This window comes from Lissotriton vulgaris, chromosome 8 (assembly GCF_964263255.1).
Source record: "Lissotriton vulgaris chromosome 8, aLisVul1.2, whole genome shotgun sequence".
NCBI lineage: Eukaryota > Metazoa > Chordata > Amphibia > Caudata > Salamandridae > Lissotriton > Lissotriton vulgaris.
Window position 1 is genome coordinate 203,736,209 of NC_141696.1, and position 24,006 is coordinate 203,760,214.

General features: G+C 48.8%; 1 protein-coding gene across 1 annotated transcript in view; it reads right to left on the reverse strand.

The window, feature by feature from the left end:
- Positions 1–24,006, reverse strand: part of NOX4 (NADPH oxidase 4) — a 727,367-nt gene that overhangs the window by 398,245 nt on the left and 305,116 nt on the right. The window contains exon 9 of the mRNA XM_086933983.1: positions 5,106–5,331. Within this exon, the coding sequence (XP_086790109.1) occupies positions 5,106–5,331 (226 nt within the window). The remainder of the gene's footprint in view (positions 1–5,105; positions 5,332–24,006) is intronic.

Genomic DNA, 24,006 nt, shown 5'->3' on the forward strand with positions numbered 1-24,006 from the left:
TTGGTGAAAGGATTCACTTTTACATTTTGGCGAATAACTTCCTGCGCTATTGACAGGAGAGACCCCAACAGTTTCAAATAGACCGGAGAGCTACTTTTACAGCCACAAATTTTGACTACATCAGAAAACTACTTCACGGACTCACACCCAACATAACAAATTCCAGGTGACCCACCTCTTCAAACTCTGAAGCTTCAGTGACTTCCAGTTCTACTTCAAGTCACCCATCATCCTGATAGAAAACTGCCATCCACCGTCAAGTCCACCATCCATCGACCTGGAACTACAAGTTAGTCCACAAGTATGGAGGAACATTTTTTTTCTTTGGGACTGCCAGGCACCCACCGTCATTTGGGTCTTGGCCCACCGTTGTTACTCAGAGTTTGGGGGTCTCTGGGCACAAGGGGAGTGCCCAGGAAGTAAACAGCGCTAAGATCTAAGGAAGAGAAATGCTTTTCCCCTTCAAGTGAACACAATATCACAGTTATGTTGGGCAAATAGTAGGGGTCAACAATGACAGCTCTTTTAAGCTCTCTCAAGTCCACACAAAGCCGGGCCTCTCCATTGGCCTTGCGAGCCATCACAACTGGAGAGACCCACTCTGTTGCCTCAACTTCTTGGATGACCCCCTTGGCCAATAGCTTATGCAGCTCAGCTTTCAGGCTCTCAAACATTCCTGGGAAGATCTATGGCTCGATGGAGGGTGATTGCCTCATAAGTAGGTTTCATCAGAGAGACCTGCATGTGTTTCTTGACCTCAATCAGTGCCCCTCAGTCTGTTTGAGAGAACTACCTCCTGTCATGGTAGTTGATGATTCCAATCGAGATTGGATCAAGGTATATCCTTCAGTTTTCGCTGGTGACCTGGGGTACCTTAAAAACTATGTACATCGCATAACGATTAAGTGTAATGTCGTTCCTAAGATTGCCAAGGTTAGGAATGTGCCCTTGTTGGTAAGGGAGAGCATGAAAGCTGAGTTGTATAAGGCCACCCCTCAAGCCACTTACTTTAAGGAAGGGGACCCCTCCCTGAGCCATTTATGGCCCGGGGACTCCATCCCTTGGACCGACTCACAAGCTAATTCCAGGGGAGCTCACCCCCTCAATGGAGAGGATATAGCGGTTTCCCAGCCCAAAACTGCTGCGGGCAGGGAAACGTGTGTTTGCTCTCACTTGGTGGAAGCATTTTTTAATTTTCTGCCAAGTAGGAGCAAACACCAAGTCCGCCCCTGGCGGGCAGGAGCTTCACAAATGCGCCATTTGATCTGAGTGTGGTCAGGGAAGCAGATCAAAAGATTGCTCCCACCCACAGGGAGCACAATTAGGAGCTGCTCCCTGCGTCTGGGAGCAATGCTGGCTCCCACGCTATGCTAGGAGCTGGCTTGGGCATTGGGGCTCCCCGGCAGTCCCCAATGAGACTATGGTGTGTATCCTGAGTGGGCACCAGGGCACACAACTTTAACTGTCCAGAGCCATGGGAAATAGGGTCCTGGATCTAAAGCAGCCCGGGGAGTGGGGCCTCACGAGCTTCCCTCCACTTTATTTTAAAAAGTGGCCCTGGGAGATGGTACCCCCAGGGCCTTGCAAGGCTCAGGATTGAGGCCACAAAGCCCCCTCTCCTTTATTTAAAAATGTGCTCCCAAGGGATTTTGTCCCTGGGTCTGATAATGTCTCAGGAGGGGGGTCAGAAGGCACCTCCCTCCTTTATTCAATTAAGTGCCACAGGGGATGGGGTCACCAGGATTAATAACAGTTCAGGAAGGGGGACCCTCACCTCCCCTCACCTTTATTTTCACAAATGGCCCTGTAGGATGAGGCCTCCAGGGCCTAACAATTGTTAGAGAGGCTATGAGGCCTCCCTTCCATGTACTTAAATAAGTGGTCCTAGGTGATGGGGTCTCCATGACAGATAACAGCTCAAGAGAGGGGCTGCACTGCACCACTCCCCTTCAATTACAAAACAAATGGCCCAGGGGGATGTGGTCCCAAGGGCCTTGCAAGGTTTGGGAAGGGGGTGCAATTACGTTTAGCCATTTGTGCTGTAGCCACGTCTAAACAAGTCCATGGAAATTGCATGTAAATGTTACGTTTTGGAACCCCCTTTTTTCTCTGCAGAAGGAGCTGAGGTGGATGAACTTTTGTTTTGGAAAGTTTTGTGATGATTCATCAAACGGCCAACCTTATTAGCAAACCAATAAAATGTTCAGTCTATGGAAAGGCAGAACTAACTATAACTACTCATTGGTGACCGCCAGTAGACAATAAATATTAACTATCAATAGTGACAGGGGACAAAATACCAGAATCCTGGAGAGGAGTGGAAATCATAACCATACACTAAAAAGGGTGAAGCATGTGGCCCTTCAAACTATAGACCGATCAGTGTAAGTGACAACGCACAGAAGATCTTTGCAAGATAAGATCTAGAGAAACTGTTAGATTGGGTGCATTTCAACAATATTATGTCCCCTTTTCAAGCTGGCTTTCAGCCGAAGGTCAGCACTTCCGACCACATTTTAAGACTCTCCATTCTATACTGGAAATATGGTTTATTACGGCACTAGAAGCTCTATGTGGCATTTGTAGACCTTAGAGCTGCATTTTACCGTATTCCATGCACTAACCTGTGGCACGTTCTGTAAAACATGGGGGTTCCTGGCAACTTAATCCAGCTTATAACTAAACTTCACGAAAAAGATTATGCTCAAGTTCGCTGGGAGCATTATGAAGAATTGACTGAATGTATCCCATGTTGAGCGTGGAGTGCGCTAAGGGTGCGTTCTTGCTCCAACACTATTTTCTCTGTACATGTACAATGTTGTGGACATACTGGTGAATTGTAGAAATTATTTCCCTGCTTTGAACAGCAGAAAGGTTCCCATTCTCCTATTCAGTGATGACTTCTTCCTTATTTTCAAGGCTCCCATGGGTCTCAAGCTCCTAATTAACACATTCTTAGGTTTTTGTAGGTCTAAGGGATTGGATCTAAATGTAAATAAGACCAAACACATAGTGCTTGGCAAGGGAGCGAGCAAAAATTCACTCATTCAAGTTGGCAGTGAGGCCTTCGAGAGGGTGCACAGTTTTGTCTAGCTAGGGGTTAAACTTATGGAGAACTTCAAATGGTCAGGTCAATTTAGCAGGAGTAATCTGCAAAATTGAACACAGATTAAATGCTATCAGAATGTAAAAGCAAATGACCTCACACAATGTTTTGATGGCCCTAGCACTCTACTGCTTCAAGGCATGAGGTGCTGTGCTTTATGGCGCTGAGATCTGGGACTTTGCTAATGTTCATTCTCTATGTATAGCTGAAAAAATAAAATGTGTCTGAAGTTAGTCTCTGTTCCAACAAACTCCCTCCTTACTCCACTATATTTTGATTTGGGTCTAAAAAGAATTGCAGATTTGGCTCAATTAAAACCACTTACTGGGTTTGCCTTATGTCCTCACCCGTGCTAAGAGACTATAGAGTATCCCTCACAGATCTATTAAAAATCTAGGGGACAGGACTCTTCCATGGGTCTTCTTTGTCTATGTTTGTTTGGGGAAATTGGCACTACAAAGGCTCTGGACAGAGCCAACTGCAATTTGCAAAGCTGATCTTAACACTCTGAAAACATGAAAGTGGGTTTACATCAATGAAGATCACAAATAATAGTTCACAAATAAAAGTTCAAATTGCTTCCTGTCCAACACATTTTTGGATGTAAGCCTTTTCCATTCATTGGGCAATTCTTAGCTCTAGTTTCATCACGTTTAGCCAAGAGCTTGTACATACATTTTCATCTTGGGATTCTTCCATTAACAAAGTTTACCTATAAATGGAACAAGGACCCAGTTTCTAATATATCCCAAACAACTGACCTATGTATTTTGCAAATGCTGAGTAAAAACACAAATGTATTCAAGTATCAAGAACTATGCAATTTTATGTGCATAGAAATAAATGGTTGCTTCAGTTCCATCACTGCAAGGATGCCTTTATGTGAAATGTTCTGGTCATTGTCTTCCACACTGGAGTAATCAAACTCCTTCTCATCAGGCATGAAGGCAGTCGCGCACTGGATGTCCTCAAACTGCCTTCAGTGCAACGTCAGCAAGACGGAAGTCATGCTGTTTGGAGAAGCCAGGATGCTATGGGCCCCGGATTGGTGGCCACAGGACTTGGGAGCAGCCCCAGAACCCAAGCAGATAGTAAAAAACCTGGGGGTCCGTCTGGACCAAGAACTATCACTAAAACAGCATTCCAATTTCATCTCGGGTTCCTGTTTCCATACCATCAGCCTGCTGCGTAAAGTCTTTCCTTTACTGCCAGATTTCTTTAGGAGGACGTTAGTACAGGCACTCGTGCTAAGTCGGATCGATTACTGTAATGGCCTGCTGCTTTCTGCCAATTAAGGCGTGTTGGCCAAGCTCCAGGTCATTCAAAACACAGCGGCCCGCCTAGTTCTGAATGCTCCGCCAAGAACCCCATCTAAACCCCTCCTTGAGCAATTACATTGGCTCTCGATCCGGCAAAGAACAAAATTCAAGATAGCCTGCCTGATACACAAATGCCTCCATGGACAAGGGCCTGCATATTTGGAAAACAAATTTATTCCCTACATTCCATCCCGAACACTAAGATCAAGCAATAATCTGCTCCTAGTGGTGCCCCGCGCTAAGAAAGCGAGGCATGGGAATAAAGCGCTGTCAATTGCAGGACCCACATTATGGAACAAACTCCCTTTGTCCCTAAGACAGTGTACTGAGCACTTAAAATTCAGAAGGCAACTGAAAACCGTCTTATTTAAAAATGAGATCTAGCATCTGCTCCAATTTACATCTTCTGTTTAGTCGGCACCACAAGCGCAGAGATACTCCTTCTGGAGTTGATTCGAGCGCTATAAAAACCAGCAAATAAATAAAATAAATCAGAACCGGTGCAAATAGTTAGCTGTCCCTTCTACAACTATTAGTCCACAATGCCTGATTATAGGATCAATCGGGTGCTTCACTGCTGGCCCCACACATGGAAGACACCAGATACTACTTAGCCTTAGAATTAGTTCTAGCCACAAACTACTTTAACTAAAACAAATACAATACAAAGTGGCACATACCTCTGGGAAATGAGGCTTGAACACAGGATCCTCAGTGCATACTTTTCCAAAGGTATTTTGTGCAAATGATTGCTTGGCTGGAAAGTATTGGTGGACTGTCTCTAGTGAAAGAGCAGAAGGTTCTCCAGCAAATCCTGGAACATGGATGTCACCCTGGGCAGATTTGTTTATGTGGAAACAACCAGGTGGATGTCCCTCTAAATTACTTTGGTACTTAAGTACTCCTCTGGAAAAGAATGGAAAACACAGCCGTAAACACTTGATCTCATGCAGGGTTTGGTCACACTGAGGTAGCAAGCATATGCCAGAGAAAGTAGCATGTATTCACATCCAGTTTCATTAAATCTGTCAAAAGGGAGGGACTAGTAAAATCAGCTTATTAAAAGTTCGCTGTTAAAGGACGGTGGGCCATATTATCAAGCAAGGGCGATACATTATCGCCGCTTTTATCGGCAGGAAACTGCAGCTAAAGCGGCGATAATGGGCTTGATAATATGCCCTTGTGAATTCCCATAGAAGCCCAGGTTAACACCAGAACCTGGGCGTCTAAGGGAATTCACAAGGGCATATTATCAAGCCCATTATCGCCGCATTAGCGGCAGTTTCCTGCCGATAAAAGCGGATATAATGGATCACCCTTGCTTGATAATATGGCCTGAGGTTTTATGGATAAGGGGCCATCCGGTGTACAGAAAAAACAGTTCTCTTTATCCATTTCTTGAAGTTTAAAAATCGACAACAATAGACATTCGGGAATATTCATTTGCATGATGATGTCTGTGTGGGTTTTGAGATGTATTGTGACATAAATCATCAGATATCCTCTCTAAACCTCTTCCAAAAAAAGACAAGACTGCAGTGATTCTATAAGCTTCAACATTTGGAAGAGGTACAACAAATCCAAAGGAGAGTTATTGAAGTGACCAGAACAACCTGAACTCAAGGAAGTTAAATAATTTCACACTTATCCTTAATGAACTCAATTGGCTTCAAGTGGCAGAAAGAATTACATTTAAAACACATATGTATTGGTTACAAAGATTTCCAAGGAACCCCACCAGGCATTGTATTGAGATGTGATCTTCATGACATTCCCCATCGCATCTTTCCATCTAGCCATGCCACCCTAATAGCCTATTTAAAACTCATGTACAAGATCTATGAAGGCAAAACCTTAAATCTAAACAATCTTTGACTATGTCACACACCGGATGCTCGCCTGAGAGCGCAATCCAGTATGGCATAAATCAAGAGAGCCCAGAAAATATCATTTTACAGGATACCTTTGACTCTTCTACAGATATCCACAATTGCAAGACTGATGAGTAAACTAACATTTCCCAGCCATGGCTGAAAGTTTCTTGGTAACCCAACCAAATTTGCGTTCAGATCAGGCATGAAATAAATCAATGCAAGTTTCCTCAACAAAGTCAACACTTTTAGTAAATGGAGAACCAGGAGCACACATGAGGAGAACAAACTCCAGTGTCATTTTCAATTAAAAAAGCAGAATATCACCAGTGATCTACTAAAACACATAATGCTAAATAATATATGCATGAATTCTTAATGAGCACTAATTCATGGGCATGATTGATAGTCAAATAATCTATTTATTTTTTGGTGTTAGTCCAGAAAGAGTGAAATTCAAAATTGTATTAAATAAACACATGAACAAAAATCAGTACTGCAGATCACAATTGTTTAATGCAAAGGAAAGGTAGAGTTGAGAAAAGAACATGGATGCTGAGATTTGCATGTAGCACTAGCCTGTAAAATGGCATCAGGAGATCCATTTAAAGGAAGTCAAGGTGACAATCTTAATTTTCAAAGTAATGCAGTCATTCTCAACTTATCGCTGATAATTTTAAAAAGGGTTGTTAGGACTTTATCCCATGAGCGAAGCAAGAAGTAAGCAAGGTGAGCAATGGAAAGAGACTCGAATCCATGACAAAAAGCAAATTGTGCAACAACAGTAAATCCCAAAACTGCTGTTAGCAACACCTAAAATTTGTGAATTTATTGTTTATGTAAAACAAGCTTGCAATTACTTTGAAGATACTGTACATCTAATAGAGCCATAGTATTTGGATAAGAGGAGAACTGAAAATGTTTCTACTACAATAAACAACACTGGCCCAATGACAAAGCACACTTGGAGCATATTTGAGCTAAGATTACTAAAAACACATTTTCTCTGCTTCCCTGCTAAGGTTCTCCCTTACTAAGGGGTCGATTATGATGGCGGACAGAAGGACAACCGCCGGCCTGGAGTATGCGGAAATTGCCTTTTTCAGTCCGCCAGCCGCGGCTAGTCCGTCCGTCATATTAGGATGGGATTCACTGTTAAATTTCCATATGCCGCGGAAGAAGATGCACCGCAGCGTAAAAACACCCAACCCCGCGGCGGACGTAACCGTACGGAATGAAGTCTTCGACCGTCCTCGATATCACGATGGCGGAAATCACACAGCAAATCGCTGCGGAGAAACCACCAGCCTGAACACGGCGGATTCACCACAGCGGAGAGACAAAACATTGCAGAGATACCCACCACAGGCAGACCGCCGTCATGGACCCAGCTCTACATGATTTCCGCTACTCTTCGTGCTCCACCACCAGCAAGTCATGGACCGTCGCCGCCGACGACACAGGTACGCAAACACACCAACCGCTTTCGGAAGGGGAGTACCTGCCAGGGCTGTGACGTGGGGAGGGGCATGTTGGGGGTCACCAAGGTATGGTAAACGGATGTATGCAGGTAAGTGAACATATAAATAAATCAAACAAATCTGATCGCACCCACCCAGAACACACACGCACCGCCAACAAACAGCCACACCACAGACAATGCAACGGAGCAGAGCAGAGCAGACGACGGAAACCATGTCCACAATCAACTAGGCAGGCAGGCAGGAATGGCTAGGCCACACAGCTCACAGGCCCACATACACATACCAACACACAAGGCATACCACACATAAGGAGACAAGCTGGCCCACACTCAGCCCAACCCCACACCTACCAAACTAACAGACAGGGGCCCATATACGACACACCACAAAAAACAACACTGCTGCACACACATAAACAACCAACACACACACGATGAGCCCTGACATGTACACTGACAAAGTCGACACTGAACAACCTACTGTGTACCCACAAATCATGAGTGTGACAGATGCACCAAATGAAAAACATCCACGTAACCTGCATTGCATGGGAAGCCACTGTTGCCCCAAAATAAGCCCCAGAGTGCCTCCTCCACCCTTACACAGTCCACAGCCACATTGTAATGACTATCCCCCCAGCCAAACGAAAGGAAACAGTACTGGGCAATGGTAATGTGAAAGTGGCAGACACAGCATAAACAATAGCACCAATATATCAACAATGCAAGGAGACAACCAGGAATGACACAGAGAAACCACTACACAGGAGTAACTTGCGTTATTGCACATAATAGAGTTTGAGTCCTAGAGTAGCCAGGAGCATGGCCACTGGATAGAACAGAACAGGTACATCTGAGGCAGCACATGACAGGGGCTAAGTGCATCAACAGTCCATGGTAGAGAACAGGTACATCTGAGGCAGCACATGAGAGGGGCTAAGTGCATCATAAGGCCATGGCACAGAACAGGTACATCTGAGGCAGCACATGAGAGGGGCTAAGTGCATTAACAGTCCATGGTACAGAACAGGTACATCTGAGGCAGCACATGAGTAGGGCAACGAGCATCAACAGGCCATGGCACAAAACAGGTACATCTGAGGCAGCACAAGGACGTGTGTCATGCGCACCGTCCCATGGACAATAATAATGCAAGGGTGGTTACAATGGACATTCCTGACATCAATTACAATGACATTTCAGTGATGTGAACTGCACCTCACAGCACAGAATCAGGTGGACTGTGTGAGCTTGTAGCTTCGGACACAGTCGCAGGATCTGATACAGGAATGGGAGATACAGGCTCAGTACTAGTGACTGACACATGAGCCATAGACCCAGACACACTGGCAGCAACAGATACAGGAGTGTGAGACACAGCCACAGATCGACTGACTGACACAGGAGCCATAGACCCAGACACACTGACAGCACCAGATACATGAGTGTGAGACACAGCCACAAATCGACTGACTGACACATGAGCCAAAGACCCAGACACACTGGCAGCACCAGATACAGGAGTGTGAGACACAGCCACAGATCTAATGACTGATACATGAGCCATATACCCAGACACACTGGCAGCACCAGATACAGGAGTGTGAGACACAGCCACAGCTGTAGTGGCTGACACATGAGCCATAGACCCAGACACACTGGCAGCACCAGATACAGGAGCGTGAGACACAGCCACAGATCTGCTGACTGACACATGAGCCATAGACCCAGACACACTGCCAGGACATGTCCCTTGTACAGTGACCAACAAGTACCATGCCAGCATCTGAGACATGAGAGTGGCGGACACACACAGTGGCAGTACCTGAAACAGGAGAGGGCACAACTGACACAGTCCCACTATCTGACCCATGAGAGTGAACTGCAGCTGACCCACTAGGACGGCTGAAATGATGAGCCACAGGGCTGTATGGTCCAGGAGGCAGGGTGGCTCTGGGAGCTTGTGACAGCTGTACTGGAGCGACATAGGGGTGGTCAGGTGCCACTGGTGTGTGTTTCCGTTTCTTTGGGATAAGGAAGGACATCCTGGACATCACTGGACTGGTAAGTGGTGCGGGTTCATCTGAAACATCACCCATCAAAGGTCGATCATGTGTTGTTGGGGGTCTGCTCTCTGGGGACATGCTGGACCCTGCTTGACGTTTGCTGTGGCCCTGCCTTCTGCCCTCTGCATCATGTGTAATGGGGGATGCAACAACAGTGTACTCCTTCCTCTGCTTCACCGTGGTGTGGATGGGAGTAGAGGTATGGGGGACTCCACCGCTGACACCTGTGGTTTACGTTCCTTCACCAACACCAGCTTCAGGGGACGCAGGGGTGATGTATGCCTGTCCTTGGTGGATGTTGTGTCCATGGGAGAACCCTTGGCCCTGGGAGGTGCCTGCTCCCTGGGAGATGCCTTGGCCGTGGGAGACGCCTTGGCCTTAGGAGGTGTCCTATCTTTGGAATGTGCCTTATCCGTGGGCGGTGCTCTGTCCCTGGGAAGTGGCTTGTCCTTTGTAGTGCCCCTGTCCTTGGGAGTGTCCCTGTTCTTGGGAGTTGCCCTATCCTTGGGAGTGTCCCTGTCCTTGGTAGTGTCCCTGTCCTTGGGAGGTGCCCTGTCCTTGGTAGTGTCCCTGTCCTTGGGAGGTGCCCTGTCCTTGGGAGTGTCCCTGTCCTTGGGAGTGCACCTGTCCTTGGGAGGTGCCCTGTCCTTGGTAGTGTCCCTGTCCTTGGGAGGTGCCCTGTCCTTGGTAGTGTCCCTGTCCTTGGGAGGTCCCCTGTCCTTGGGAGTGTCCCTGTCCTTGGTAGTGTCCCTGTCCTTGGGAGGAGCCCTGTCCTTGGGAGTGTCCCTGTCCTTGGGAGTGTCCCTGTCCTTGGGAGGTGCCCTTTCCTTGGGAGTATTTTTTGAGGGGGATGCCTGTGTGCCATGTGAATCCCTGTCCCCCCACACCCCTTGAGGATCCTGTGTGTCAACTCCAGAGTAGCTGGTGTAGTGTTCTGTGAAAGATTTCCCTGTCCCAGGGGATGGTGTCTGTAGCCTCCGTGCCCTGCCTTGCTGCCTGTGACTCCTTCTAGTGCAATAGCCAGAAAATTAGGCCTGTTCTGAAATGCCACTCTCCCCTGAGACATTAAGTGGTGTGGATGGGGGAACTGAAGTAGAACCTTGTCTATGCGACTGTTGAATGGCTGCAGACACTGTGTTGGATAATGACTGTACTGTTCTGTGGAGACCTGCAACATCGCCATGCATCCCCTCCATGAATGCTACCACCTGACCCAGCTTCCTATCGTGGTCCAGGAACGCATTAATCATGTTTGTCTGCCCTACACACAGCTGTCGCAGCAGATCAACCGCCTCAGCACTAAGGGCAGTTTGTGTCACAGGGGCAGGAGCAGCGGTGCCTGCACCAAAGGCCACTCTGCTCCCCCTACTCTGGCGAGTACGAGCAGTACTTGTTGCAGTTGGTGGCAGTGTGGGCCCAGTGTGCTGTGTACCTACTGAAGGTGTAGATTGTACACTCCCTGTCTCCAACAACAGTGCAAACTCATCACCACTGTCTGAAGATGAGGACGATGGGCTCTCCACATGTGAGTTCTCATGGACAGTTCTGTTCCCCTCTCCGGGGCGGCTCTCTTCAGTCTCAGTCTGCGTGAGTGTGATCTCTGATCCGGATGCATTGCCACTACTAAGCTCCGTCGTTTGTGGGTCAGTGCCCTCGTCCAAAGCTGAAAAAGAGAGAAAAGAGGTATACCTAAGTGCCACACTCACGTACTACAAATTCCAAAATCCAATCTTCCTTGACTGCTAACCAACATGTAGCACCCATCCTGCACACGAACCACCCCTACCAGACATCCTCATGTCAAAGAACCGGGGGTGCCTGGGAAACATCTACATCAAACAAACAGGCCAAGTGTATGCAGACCACCACACATGTGAGGCCATGGGACCCCAGACCTCAATGGCATGTCCGTGGACCCTGCACTACAATGCAACTGGTATGTCTACCTGGCTGACATGGATGCCATTGCTCACTCCGCTAATGGCACCAACATGCAATTACAGCACAACAGATACACCACGGATGTCACTACTGTGTCCGAGCAGAAATACATGCATGCACTCACAGTTTGCTGCTGCTCCCCTCTCAACCGGGCGGACAGGTCAGGATGTGTCACAGCTATGAAACGGAGCACTAGAGGGGTCATGGTACGTCGTGCAAGCCGGCATGATCTTGGAATCAGCCCCAGTGTCGTCTTCGCCACATTCTTGCTGAGCCTGGAGATGTTGCCCCACCGCTTGTGGCAGTGTGTGTGTCACTTATTGCACACCCCCACTGCCCGTACAACACGTGCTATGGTCCTCCACACAGCCTTGCGAAGGTGCAGTTTGACCTACCATGATGGGAGACAAGAGGGGGCAAGTCAGTGGACAGTTGGCCATTCACACAGATAGGAGCAACACGTATCTTTCAGCAGCCATGCACAATAAAACATATGTGAAGGTCCCACAGCACACCGCCAAGATTGCAGAAGCCAGGAGTCAGTGACCCCCTCATGCACACCAACATGTCCCCCACTGCACTTACCACCTGTCAGGGGGCACCGTAGAGCCGTTCATAGTGGCGGAGCACACCGTCCAGAAGGACCTCCAGCTCCGCTGCGGTGAAGGGACGAGACCGGATCTCTCTAACTCTCGGCATGGCAAGGTCCAGGACTGTGGCACAACAGCAGCAGTTGTTGGCGTGCTCAGCAGCAGCAGGTAGAGGTGATGTGTGCATGCAGCAGTGGCTGGAAGCAGTGGATGTGTGCTGGTGAAATTCACACATTTATTGGGCCCTGAGCTGATATCAGTGGCACACGTCTGCAGCAATTGGTGTTCCCGGGCTGCCTCATTCAAAATGAATCAATGACTGGCCCTGCTGTGGCGGTGCACTGCTTCCGCTATTTTTGAAATAGCTTACGCATCCCACGTTACCTGTTTCCATTGACTACATGTGCAAGGACCATCACGGTCGCACACCGCCAACCGCATGAGCGCGCTACCGCGATGGTGCATCATTTGAAATTCATCACTCACTGGCATCGCAATGGCGGAGCACGCATTCCGTGGGGGCGGGGCAGGCTAACACATACATTTGAATGTGCAAGTGGAAATGGCAGTTGGTACCCCCCTTTCAGTCACATTGCAGCACCCACTGCAGACTGCCTGGTGCGGGTGGTCACCCATCGCCTGGTGCGTGCGGTCACCCACTGCCTGTTGCAGGTGGTCACCCACCGCCGGGTGTGGGTGGTCAACCTCAACCGGGTGCGGGCGGTGGGTGACCCCCCTGTGTCTTATTGTTACCCCGGCATGGATGGCCATTGCCAGTCACCCACTGCCGGGTGTGGGTGGTGGGTGACCACCCTGTGTCTTGATGTTACTCTGGCATGGATGGCCATGGCCGGTCACCCACCGCTGGCTGCAGGCGGTCACCCACCACCGGGTGCAGGCGGTCACCCACCACCGGGTGCGGGCGGTGGGTGGCCGCCCTGTGTCTTGATGTTACCCTGGCATGGATGGACATGGCCAGTCACACACAGACTGGTGCGGGTGGTGGGTGACCACCCTGTGTCTTGATGTTACCCTGGCATGGATGCCATGGTCAGTCACCCACCACCTGGTGCGGGCAGTGGGTGACCGCCCTGTGTCTTGATGTTACCCTGGCATGGATGGCCATGGTCGGTCACCCACCGCCGGGTGCGGGCGGTGGGTGACCGCCCTGTGTCTTGATGTTACCCTGGCATGGATGGCCGGTCACCCACCGCCGGGTGCAGGTGGTGGGTGACCACCCACACCCGGTGGTGGGTGACCGGCCATGGCCATCCATGCCAGTGTAACATCAAGACACAGGTCGGTCACCCACCGCCCGCACCAGGTGGTGGGTGACCGGCCATGGCCATCCATGCCAGTGTAACATCAAGACACAGGGCAGTCACCCACCGCCCGCACCAGGTGGTGGGTGACCGGCCATGGCCATCCATGCCAGGGTAACATCAAGACACAGGGCGGTCACCCACCACCCGCACCAGGTGGTGGGTGACCGGCAAAGGCCATCCATACCAGGGTAACATCAAGCCACAGGGCGGTCACCCACCGCCCGCACCCGGCGTTGGTTGATCGGCCATGGCCAAATTGGCCATCCATGCCAGGGTAACATCAAGACACAGGGCAGCCACCCACCGCCCGCACCCGGCGGTGGGTGACCACCCGCACCCGGCGGTGGGTGACCAGCCATGGCCATCCATGCCAGGGTAACATCAAGACACAGGGCGGCCACCCACCGCCCGCACCCGGCGGTGGGTGACCACCTGCACCAGGCAGTGGGTGACCGGCCATGGCCATCCATGCCACGGTAACATCAAGACACAGGGCGGCCACCCACCACCCACACCCGGCGGTGGGTGACCGCATGCAGGCGGTGGGTGACCACCCGCACCAGGCGGTCTGTGGTGGGTGCCGCAATGTGACTGAAAGGGGGGGTACCAACTGCCATTTCCACTTGCACATTCAAATGTATGTGTTAGCCTGCCCCGCCCCAGCGGAATGCGTGCTCCGCCATTGCGACACCAGTGAGTGATGAATTTCAAATGATGCACCATCGCAGTAGCACGCACATGCGGTTAGCGGTGTGTGACCGTAATGGACCTTGAGCAGGCAGCCAATGGTACGCAGAATTGCAGTATCGAGAGTTCATGTTCTGTGATGGTGGAAGGCGTACCCGGATGCCGTGTGTATACACCCTGTATGTCTCCGCACACATGTAATGATTGTAGGTGTACATGTGTGTCAGGCCATGTCCGGAAAACGACAATACTCATTATGTCAAGTAAATGGCCCCTGTCCACGTGTCACATTAATGTCCATTTGTTGCATGTGTGATCATGATAATGACCTAGCCAGTGCTTTACAAAGCACAGTGATGTGAGCCCAAGTTGTGTCAGATGTGTATGGCAATGTGGTGACATATTGGTTTTGAGGTCACACGTTTGTAATTGTACACATCTACACAGTCCATTAAGGCTGTGTACCAACATTTTGAAGCAGTCGTGAGTGTGTGTTTTGTGTGTGCAAGTAGCAAGGATGGGGGTATACATGCTGTCCGTGTATGCGTCTGTGTGTCGTCTGTTGTATGTCCATGCCTGTCATGTGAGGAAGCACAGCTTTGTTGGTGGGGTCATGGGTGCAAGAAGACAAGGAGGGTGTGTTCCATGTTCGTGTTGTGAATGAACATCCATGTGTGTCTGTGGGGATGCTTGTCCACACATGGACCCTCAGTCATGTGATGTTGGCTGTTCTTTCAACATATGTACACGTAGCATTGGACATGTTTGCACACAGGATGTTGTTTGTGGGTGAACAGTATGTGTGTAGTTATCTGTAGTGCCTTACATTTCTGTCACGTCACACATACAATCAGTGTCTGCAACATGTATAATTTGAATTGTGTTGGTCAAGATGTGATACTGTGGCACAGCTGTGCGGTGTTGGACAATTGACATCTGCTACCATCTACTCCCACACAGGAGGACTCCAAATGTGCATCGACCATACACTGTGCTGGAGGACATGGTTGAAGAGGAGGTGATCCGCAAATTCCGACTTGACCGACCGACATTGCAGGACCTTGTAGCACAATTGGCACCTCATCTGCAGCCACGCAGGCCATATCCTGGAGCAATTACACCCACAAAAAGGTGATGGTGGCACTTCACTTCTTTGCGACAGGCACATTCCAGTACACAGTTGGTCATGCCGGGGGGATGTCCCAATCCATGTTCAGCATGGTACTGCGGGATGTGCTAGAAGCCATGATGCGTTACAAGGATGATTACATCCATTTCCTACGTCCGGCAGAGCTGGCTGCAGTGAAAGGGGACTTCTATGCCGCACGTAGTGGCACACATATTGGTCTGGTCCACCCCTGGCATGTGAACCCATCTATCGCAATCAGAAGCACTACCATTCTATCAATGTGCAAGTGGTGTGCCTGGCTGACATCATCCTCTTACATGTGTGTGCCAGATTTCCCGGGTCTACACATGACTCACACATCCTTCGGAGCAGCATTGTCCCCCAACTGTTGGCCAATCTGCGTCAAGATCGTGGCCCTGCCATACTCACCCGGCAAAGTATGCAAAATCGTGGTTGTCTGCTGCATGCTCCACTACCTGGCCTTGCGCAAGGATATTGAACTGATCATGGACCCTGCTGACCAACAAGTTACTCCCCCTTCCATCGCACCCATGTCCAGTGATGAGGATAGTGGGGAGGAAGAAGGTGTGGACCAGAGGAGTCAGCTCATTGATCGGTACTTTCCTTGATTGTGAGTAACTACCTCTTGTGCTGCAGTTCAATGATTGATGAATGTCTGCTGGTGATGGGTGGATTTGGTGTGTGAATGCTGCCTGTTCTGTTATGTTCTCTTTGCACATGTGTGTGGGACATGGTATATGAGCAATGCTCCCTGATGTGTGTCCTGTGTTCCGCTTGCTTTGTGATGATTGTGGTTTGTGGGATGTTGCAGTACGTTGTTGTGTGATGGGTGTGATTCATTTTCCTGACCTGTGCTTGTTGTTCTCTGATTATTCCTAGGTCACTCACACAGAGCCATGATTCCTAACAACATTGATCCCTGCACCTGCTGATGACAACAACTGAGACAAACCTGTGTTTAAACATGGAGATCACACAGCCTTGAGTGTTTTCGTGATTTTTATTTACAGGGTGTGGATTTGTGTCAGTACATATTTACAAATGGGTGGTGGTGGGGAAGTGTGAGTTGAAGGTCATGTCAGATGACACCACCGTTCGGACACCACATTGTGTGATGTACACCTAGTACAACAGACGTGTGCCAATGCTTGGCAATGTGGGGCAAGATAGTTCACAGTGTTAATGCCAGGCTCAAGGAAGGGTGTAGTCAGTGCCGGCCCCTCTTCGTGCTGGTGGCTGGTGCTTTGCCACTGCTCTGTCCTTGATCCAGCCTCGGACGGCCCCTCCGTCTTGGAGCCTGAGTGGACCCAGCTGTGGGGGCAGGTTGTTCGGGGGACACCTCCCTGTCAGTGGGCTCAGGTGTTGTTGGCGATGGTGGTGGTGTCCTGTCCTGCTGGCCACTTGTGGGAGGGGGAGGTGGTGTGGCACGGGATAACCACTCCCTCCAAAGAGTTGTTTGCTGCCCCATGAGGTCCACCATTTGGCCCATACGGTTGTCCATGGACCGCAACAGCTGGCAGGTGTCAAGTTAGTCTTGGCGCGCCTGATCCGTCTGTGCCTGCGACCGCTCGTACGACGCTTGCACTCTTGCAATGGCATCCAGGGTCTCGGTCCCAGGATTGTGTAGGTCTTGTCCCTGACCTCGCCTTGCACCTGCCCTTGTGTTTGTGAGCTGTGACCTCACCTGTGTCCTCCCCCGTCCACTCTCCCTGCTAGCCTATGATGTTGATGGTCCATCATCGTCCGATGGGCCAGGCAGGATGGCACTGGCAGGAGTGGTGGTGGTCGTGGTGGTGGTGGTGGTGGTAGCTGCACAGGTCACAGTGGTAGTAGTTGCTGTTGGTACAGTGTTCAAGGTGGTGGAGGCAGGGATGTCCTGGGAGTGTAGTTGGACCAGCATCGTCCTCCGCACCAAGGTGTCCACAGGATCATCACCTGAGAGTCCAGCCTGTGAGGGGGCGACTGATGCTGGCGGTTGCTGGTTTCTCCTGTCAAGTCCCGGTCACCCGAGGGACAAGAATATAAGAATAAATGCTGTGGACATGACAGGTTTGTTGTTGTTACATTTCAATTTTCTAGGGAATCAAGACATGGTTGTTGGTGTCATCAAACTGGTGTGGTACACAGTACTGGGCATTAAGGTGGTGTGGAGGTGGGGAGCCAATACTTGGATATGTGTGGTCCTGTCCTGCTATTGTACGGTGCCCCTGTGAAGATGGCTACCTACATGTAAGTTTGAAGAGGGAGATGCAGTGGTCAGCACATGGTAGGCGGACTCCATCTTGCTCTGGGATGGGACATGGGGGCCTGTTGGGATTGTAGTGCTAGACCCACCTCCACCCTCACCCTCCCTGTAGATATGGGAGCCTGTTGGGAGTTGTAGTGCTGGCCCTACCCTCACACCCACCCTCCCTGTAGACACGGGGGCCTGTTGGGAGTTGTAGTGCTGGACCCACCCCCACCCCACCCTCCCCCTCCCTGTAGACATGGGGGCCTGTTGGGAGATGTAGTGCTGGCCCCACCCCACCCCCACCCTCCCTGTAGACATGGGGGCCTGTAGGGAGTTGTAGTGCTGGACCCACCCTCACCCTCCCTGTAGACATGGGGGCCTGTTGGGAGTTGTAGTGCTGGACCCACCACCACCCTCATCCTCCCTGTAGACATGGTAGCCTGTTAGGAGTTTTAGTGCTGGACCCACCTCCACCCTCACCCTCCCTGTAGATATGGGAGCCTGTTGGGAGTTGTAGTGCTGGCCCTACCCCCACACCCACCCTCCCTGTAGACACGGGGGCCTGTTGGGAGTTGTAGTGCTGGACCCACCCCCACTCCACCCTCCCCCTCCCTGTAGACATGGGGGCCTGTTGGGAGATGTAGTGCTGGCCCCACCCCACCCCCACCCTCCCTGTAGACATGGGGGCCTGTAGGGAGTTGTAGTGCTGGACCCACCCTCACCCTTCCTGTAGACATGGGGGCCTGTTGGGAGTTGTAGTGCTGGACCCACTCCCACCACCACCCTCATCCTCCCTGTAGACATGGTAGCCTGTTAGGAGTTTTAGTGCTGGGCCCACCCCCACCACCACCCTCACCCTCCCTGTAGACATGGGGTCCTGTTGGGAGTTGTAGTGCTGGACCCACCTCCACCTACACCCTCATCCTCCCTGCAGTCATGGGGGCCTGTTGGGAGTTGTAGTGCTGGACCCACCCCCACCAACACCCTCCCTGTAGACATGGGGGCCTGTTGGGAGTTGTAGTGCTGGACCCACCCCCACCACCACCCTCCCTGTAGACATGGGGGCCTGTTTGGAGTTGTAGTGCTGGACCCACGCCCACCAACACCCTCACCCTCCCTATAGACATGGGGGCCTGTTGAGGAGTTGTAGTGTTAGCTGCTTGACCAAATGCAAGCGTGGGAACGTAGGAGGGTACATTTGTGGTTGATCATGGTGGGTGCATTTGAGCCCTGGGCTTCACATTTGGGTGACTGTGTGGTCCACATGCATGGATTGGAGCCTGGGAGATGTGTCTTAGCAGTTGTGCAAGGCAGAACATGACAGTGTGATAGTGGTCATTGGTTTGAACTTATCAGCCTTAACTCCCTCTTCTAATCCTTCTAGACTCTCAGGGTGCAGTATGCCTAGCACCTTCTCCTCCCATTCGGCGTATGGTATTTGCTCCGCGGGACCGCCACCGCCAGTGTCGTGTGCCCGCAGGTGGTTCTTGGACCTGATGCCTTTCACCCTTGCCTTGAGGTTGTGCCACCGCCTCTGGATGTCGTGTTTGGTGTGTGTCACGCTCCCTGAAGCATTGACTCTGGTCACTATCCTGTCCCACATAGTGGTTTTAGTTGCCAAGGTGGTCTGCTGCACTAGGGTACCAAACAAATGTGGTTCAACCACCATGACCTTCAACTCACTCTCTGTGAACTTGGTGTTTTTCTTGGGTGCCGTGTTGTGTAATGTGCAAGGTGTTCGTGGGGTGGGGTGCGCAGGTGTGTGGTATGTAGGGATGGTGTTGTGGGGGTTTGTGTGTTGGGTGTGTTGGTGTGCAGGTTGTATGTGGGTTTGTGTGTGTCTGTTGTTTGTGATATTCTGCCTCTTTCTTCCAGCTGTGCTGTGATGCAAAGGATTGTGGTAATGGGAGGGATTCCTTTTATACTCTGTGTGGTGGTTGTGTCCCAATGGTTTTTGGCAGTCAGGTGTTCTGTGGGTGTGGTGACTTGGGTGCTCTTGTTTGTGCTGGGGGGTTGTCATTGGGGCGTGTAGTTGTTGGGGGTGGGTGTTCCAGGTGGGTATGTGTCCTGTTTCTTGTGTTTTCTATTTACTTCCGTCCGCCATTTTTTAATCGGTTTGACGGCAGGGGTGATGTTCGTTTGGTCCTTCCGCAGTCATGCTCCATTTGTCGATGCTTTTTTTCCGCGGCGGTCGAGGACGGTGGTTAGTTCCGTTGGGATGGCGGGGTTATCCTGATCCTGCGCCCGGACCCTCCACAAGTCTGGCGGCGGTTGGACCTGTTCCTGCGGTCATTGCGTCCGCGGCGAACTTGTGTTTCTGTGGTTCCGTCCACGTGCGGCGGTCTTTGATGTGATCCATCCGCCGCGGTCAGTGTGTGATGACATAAATATCCTAATCGCACCCGCGGTTTATCCACGGTGCGGTCAGGAGTTTATTTGCCGTGACCATGGCGGTCAGACCAGTTTCCCTCCGCCATCGTAATCGACGCTTAAATCCCTAGGGCTTTGCTGCTCCTCGAAAATGTTCTACATTTCAGTGGCCTCTTCTCATTTGCAGACATAAATATAGCAACAAAAAAATCTTGCAGGATCATTCAAAGGTAAGTGGAGAAGACTGAAAAAGTATATTTTATATTGAAGGTTGTCTTGAGTGGAATGTGTGAATATGCAGAGTGAACAAGAAATTGTTCCACTGATTACATTAAGAGGAGACGAGTCTAATAGATCCTTAGAGGCCATAGAGATTTGCTTTGAGAAGGGCCACTCTTAGGATTTCCTCTCACCAAAAGCCCCTTTCTGTATTCTGTATTGGGTGGACATGAGACATAGAAGTGTGAGTGCAACGGAAAGGCCCAAGGTCAAGGGATATATACACCAAATGCGATGCAGTGCGCACAACGAAATTTGTTTTATTTATTTATATGTTTACTTACCTGTTAAGGTCCGTAATCCATACATTACTACCCCCCACCCTGCCCCTCCCCATCCCTACGTCACAGCCCTCAGGTACACCTACTACCGGCCGCAGCTGTCTTTGAAATAAGTATGGAATCATCTGCATACAGCAAAATCTGCATTTTATTTCTGTATAAGGCAGGGACATAATGTCTGCACTCCATAAGTTCACTGCCCACCTCTTTAATGTTCAAGGAATATAAAGTAAAAGTGACAACACAACCGTAGCGCACCCTGCGATAAATGGGAATTTTACAAGTTAGTTCACACTGTTATCGCCACTGAACATGGGAGTAATTATCCTCATGCAATCTCACTATCAGATTTACCAGGTAGGCGGAGACTCCCAACCCTAATAATATGTTCCAGAGGGTCTCCGGAATACGAGATCGAATGCCGCTCTTATGACAGCAAATACCACATGTAATATTTGTTTTTTAACAGCACTTATTTCCAGGTAAGTGATGTGTACCTGAAAAATTGATTGCATGTGCTTGTTCTGGCCAAAAATCCCACCTGATAGTAGGACTAAATTCTCCTGCTACCATGATTTTACTCTGGTGCTGGAAGGTACTGATCAATTTGTCTAATATGGTCAATACCGGAGAAGCAGTTCTCGAGAGAACAGACCTAGCGTAAACATTAAAAACAGTCAGAACTAATCCTGTAGGAAAAATAAGCTGGCTCCCCATTAGGTTGGGGCAATCAATTAGTAACAGCTTGTAAGTGCACACAATAGTGTTTTTTTACAAAACTAACTAGACCTCGACTAGCTCTGCCTGCTTTCTTTGGAGCAATCACTTCAACACTATATAATATATGTAACCATTGATTTACTCTTTATTCAGAGCCCATGTCTCCTGAAAGATGCAGATGTCGTTTTTGTCAATAAATGCAAACCATCCAGGACCAGTATATTTTGAATAGATCTCAGCCAAATTCTAAGAGATCATAGACAAGCCCATTTTTACCCCAGTATTCATCTCAGAGGTTAACCCTGGGACTTAAACCTCAGTTAAACAGTTAACGTCTGTTTCAGGGTTAGCTTTGTTAATCTGTATTGTCAGCAACAATAGAACTTGTAGCAGGAGCAACAGATCGTAATGTGGCCGAGAGATACCTTGAGGAAAAGGGATAATTAATTAAAGAGTACTCTTGTAAGGTAGATGTTTCGGCTGGACCAATTACATTTGTAACTGGAGAAGTGCGAGTGATACTACTAATCAGTGCAGGCCTAACAGAAGTGGGAACATCACTTGAAATATACTTTTGAGTAATGGGGTTCCAACTAGTGTAATACTATTTTTCGCGAAAGGACCAATAGTGGTACTAAATGTATCCAGTAGTCTAGGGCAATTGTTTTAACAGGTAGAACATCTGTGAAACTACAACTAGGTATGGATGTATAAACACTGTCAGATTCTGCCTTAAACTGATTATCAGGATCCAATAATGATGGACACATAGTATGTTGAGAAAAATTTGTTAGTTTCATGAATCAGTCAGTAGTCATTTGTGTCAACTTCACTACGAACTGATTCATACTTGAAAGCTTCAATTTCTAACCAGAAGTCTTCCACTATTGCATGTCTCAGTATTATAAGGCAATATAATCAATATGGCATCTTTTCAATTCTAGGTCATCACTTGCAATTAGTCATTGCATCTACATGTCCATCTCCAAATATGTGTGCACTAAAGTTCATGAAACTTTTCTGATAATATTAGTTCAATCATCTCAATGGCATTTCCATTATTTCTGCTCTCCAAACAGTTGTAGGCCAAAATCCTCTTTCAGTGCACTGCAAAGCTATTAAGTAACCATTCAAATACTCATGTAAGAACCTTTGAGGTAATATCATTGATTCTGTAATAAGCATAATTCATGGTGTGCTAATTAATAATATTCTGACTAAAGTCTGGCCATCACACAGTAAATCCACACGCAATATATCCCCTTGTCATTTCTGGTGAAAGGCTAGCTTAGCTGACCATGAACAATTCACCTCTCTGTTGAAGCCTACAGGTCATAAACAATATTGGATGGACATGTATTTTGATTCAGACAAAGCCACATTGTACCACAGATAAAATCATATTTTTTGAATTAGGTTGGCATATCACTGCAAAAAAACTTTTGCTAGCTTTTATAAGAAACATTAAAAAAAATATACATCAGCCACCGATTAGGTCCAAGGAAATAAAGTGTGCTATCATGTCCTATATCTTCATTGTGTTCAAATAGCTTTTGAAGAAACTGCTGCTGAATTGAAACATTAGCTGACGTTATGTCAAAGCTTTTTGGCCAATAAAGAACTCTTTAGCACCAACATCAAGATGCCCCCAACAAGACAGAAGTAAACATTTCGCCGCCCTGCCTCTATTGCTATTTTTTCTGAAAAGCTTGAATTCTCCCCCAGCCCCTGAGCCTCAAAATTAGCAGATGCCATCAAATCACAACCTGTACCACACATCATCAATAGCTCAAAGCTCCAAATACAATCCAATTTCTACTAGAATCTAACGTGAACACCTACATTTCAGAAGGCAACATTAAGGCTAATCAAGGGATGTGTTTATGTATCTAGCTGGCCCCTTGTTAATTATAAAACAACTTTAGGCTAAATTTCAACTCAGTCATTTGGTTTAAAAATTGATTCTGTCATGGTGTGTCACTGGTGGTCGCCACCACTGCTATCCACCTCTACTCCTGGGCATTATTGATCGCTTCTTCTAGCCCTTGCTCAGGACACTACCACAGAGGATGTTATTGTGTTACATTGTAAGAGTCATGGCACTCAGAATTGTGTTTGTAATATGCGTGCTGCCCTGTTGTTACCCCAACCCTCACCAACAAAGTCAATGCTGTGCCCATGCAGGCAGCCAAATAGCTGGGACTGTGTGCTCCACATGTGTGGAAGACCAAAAAGAGATTCAAGAATCTATGGCAGAATTTGAGGATCATGAGATTTGGTAATCTACTGTAGAATTCAAGAACCTCAGAATTAGAGAATATATTGCAGGATTTGATGATCCACTCGCAGTGCATGGACAAGGGCTTGGGTGTCCGCTCTGTTGTTGAGAGGAAGACTCTGCTTGAGCTCTGCTCTTCACTTGTGTTCCTCTTCTTAGCTTGAAAACCTCTTCAAGGAAGATCGTTGCTTGTGGCACTTCTTGAAATTCATCATGAGGGGAGACGCATGAGTGCGCGATTCAAAATAGTGGCTCGCCAATAAACTCTGGTGCGCCCATGGTAAAAGACGAGCTTTTCCTGCCTATATAA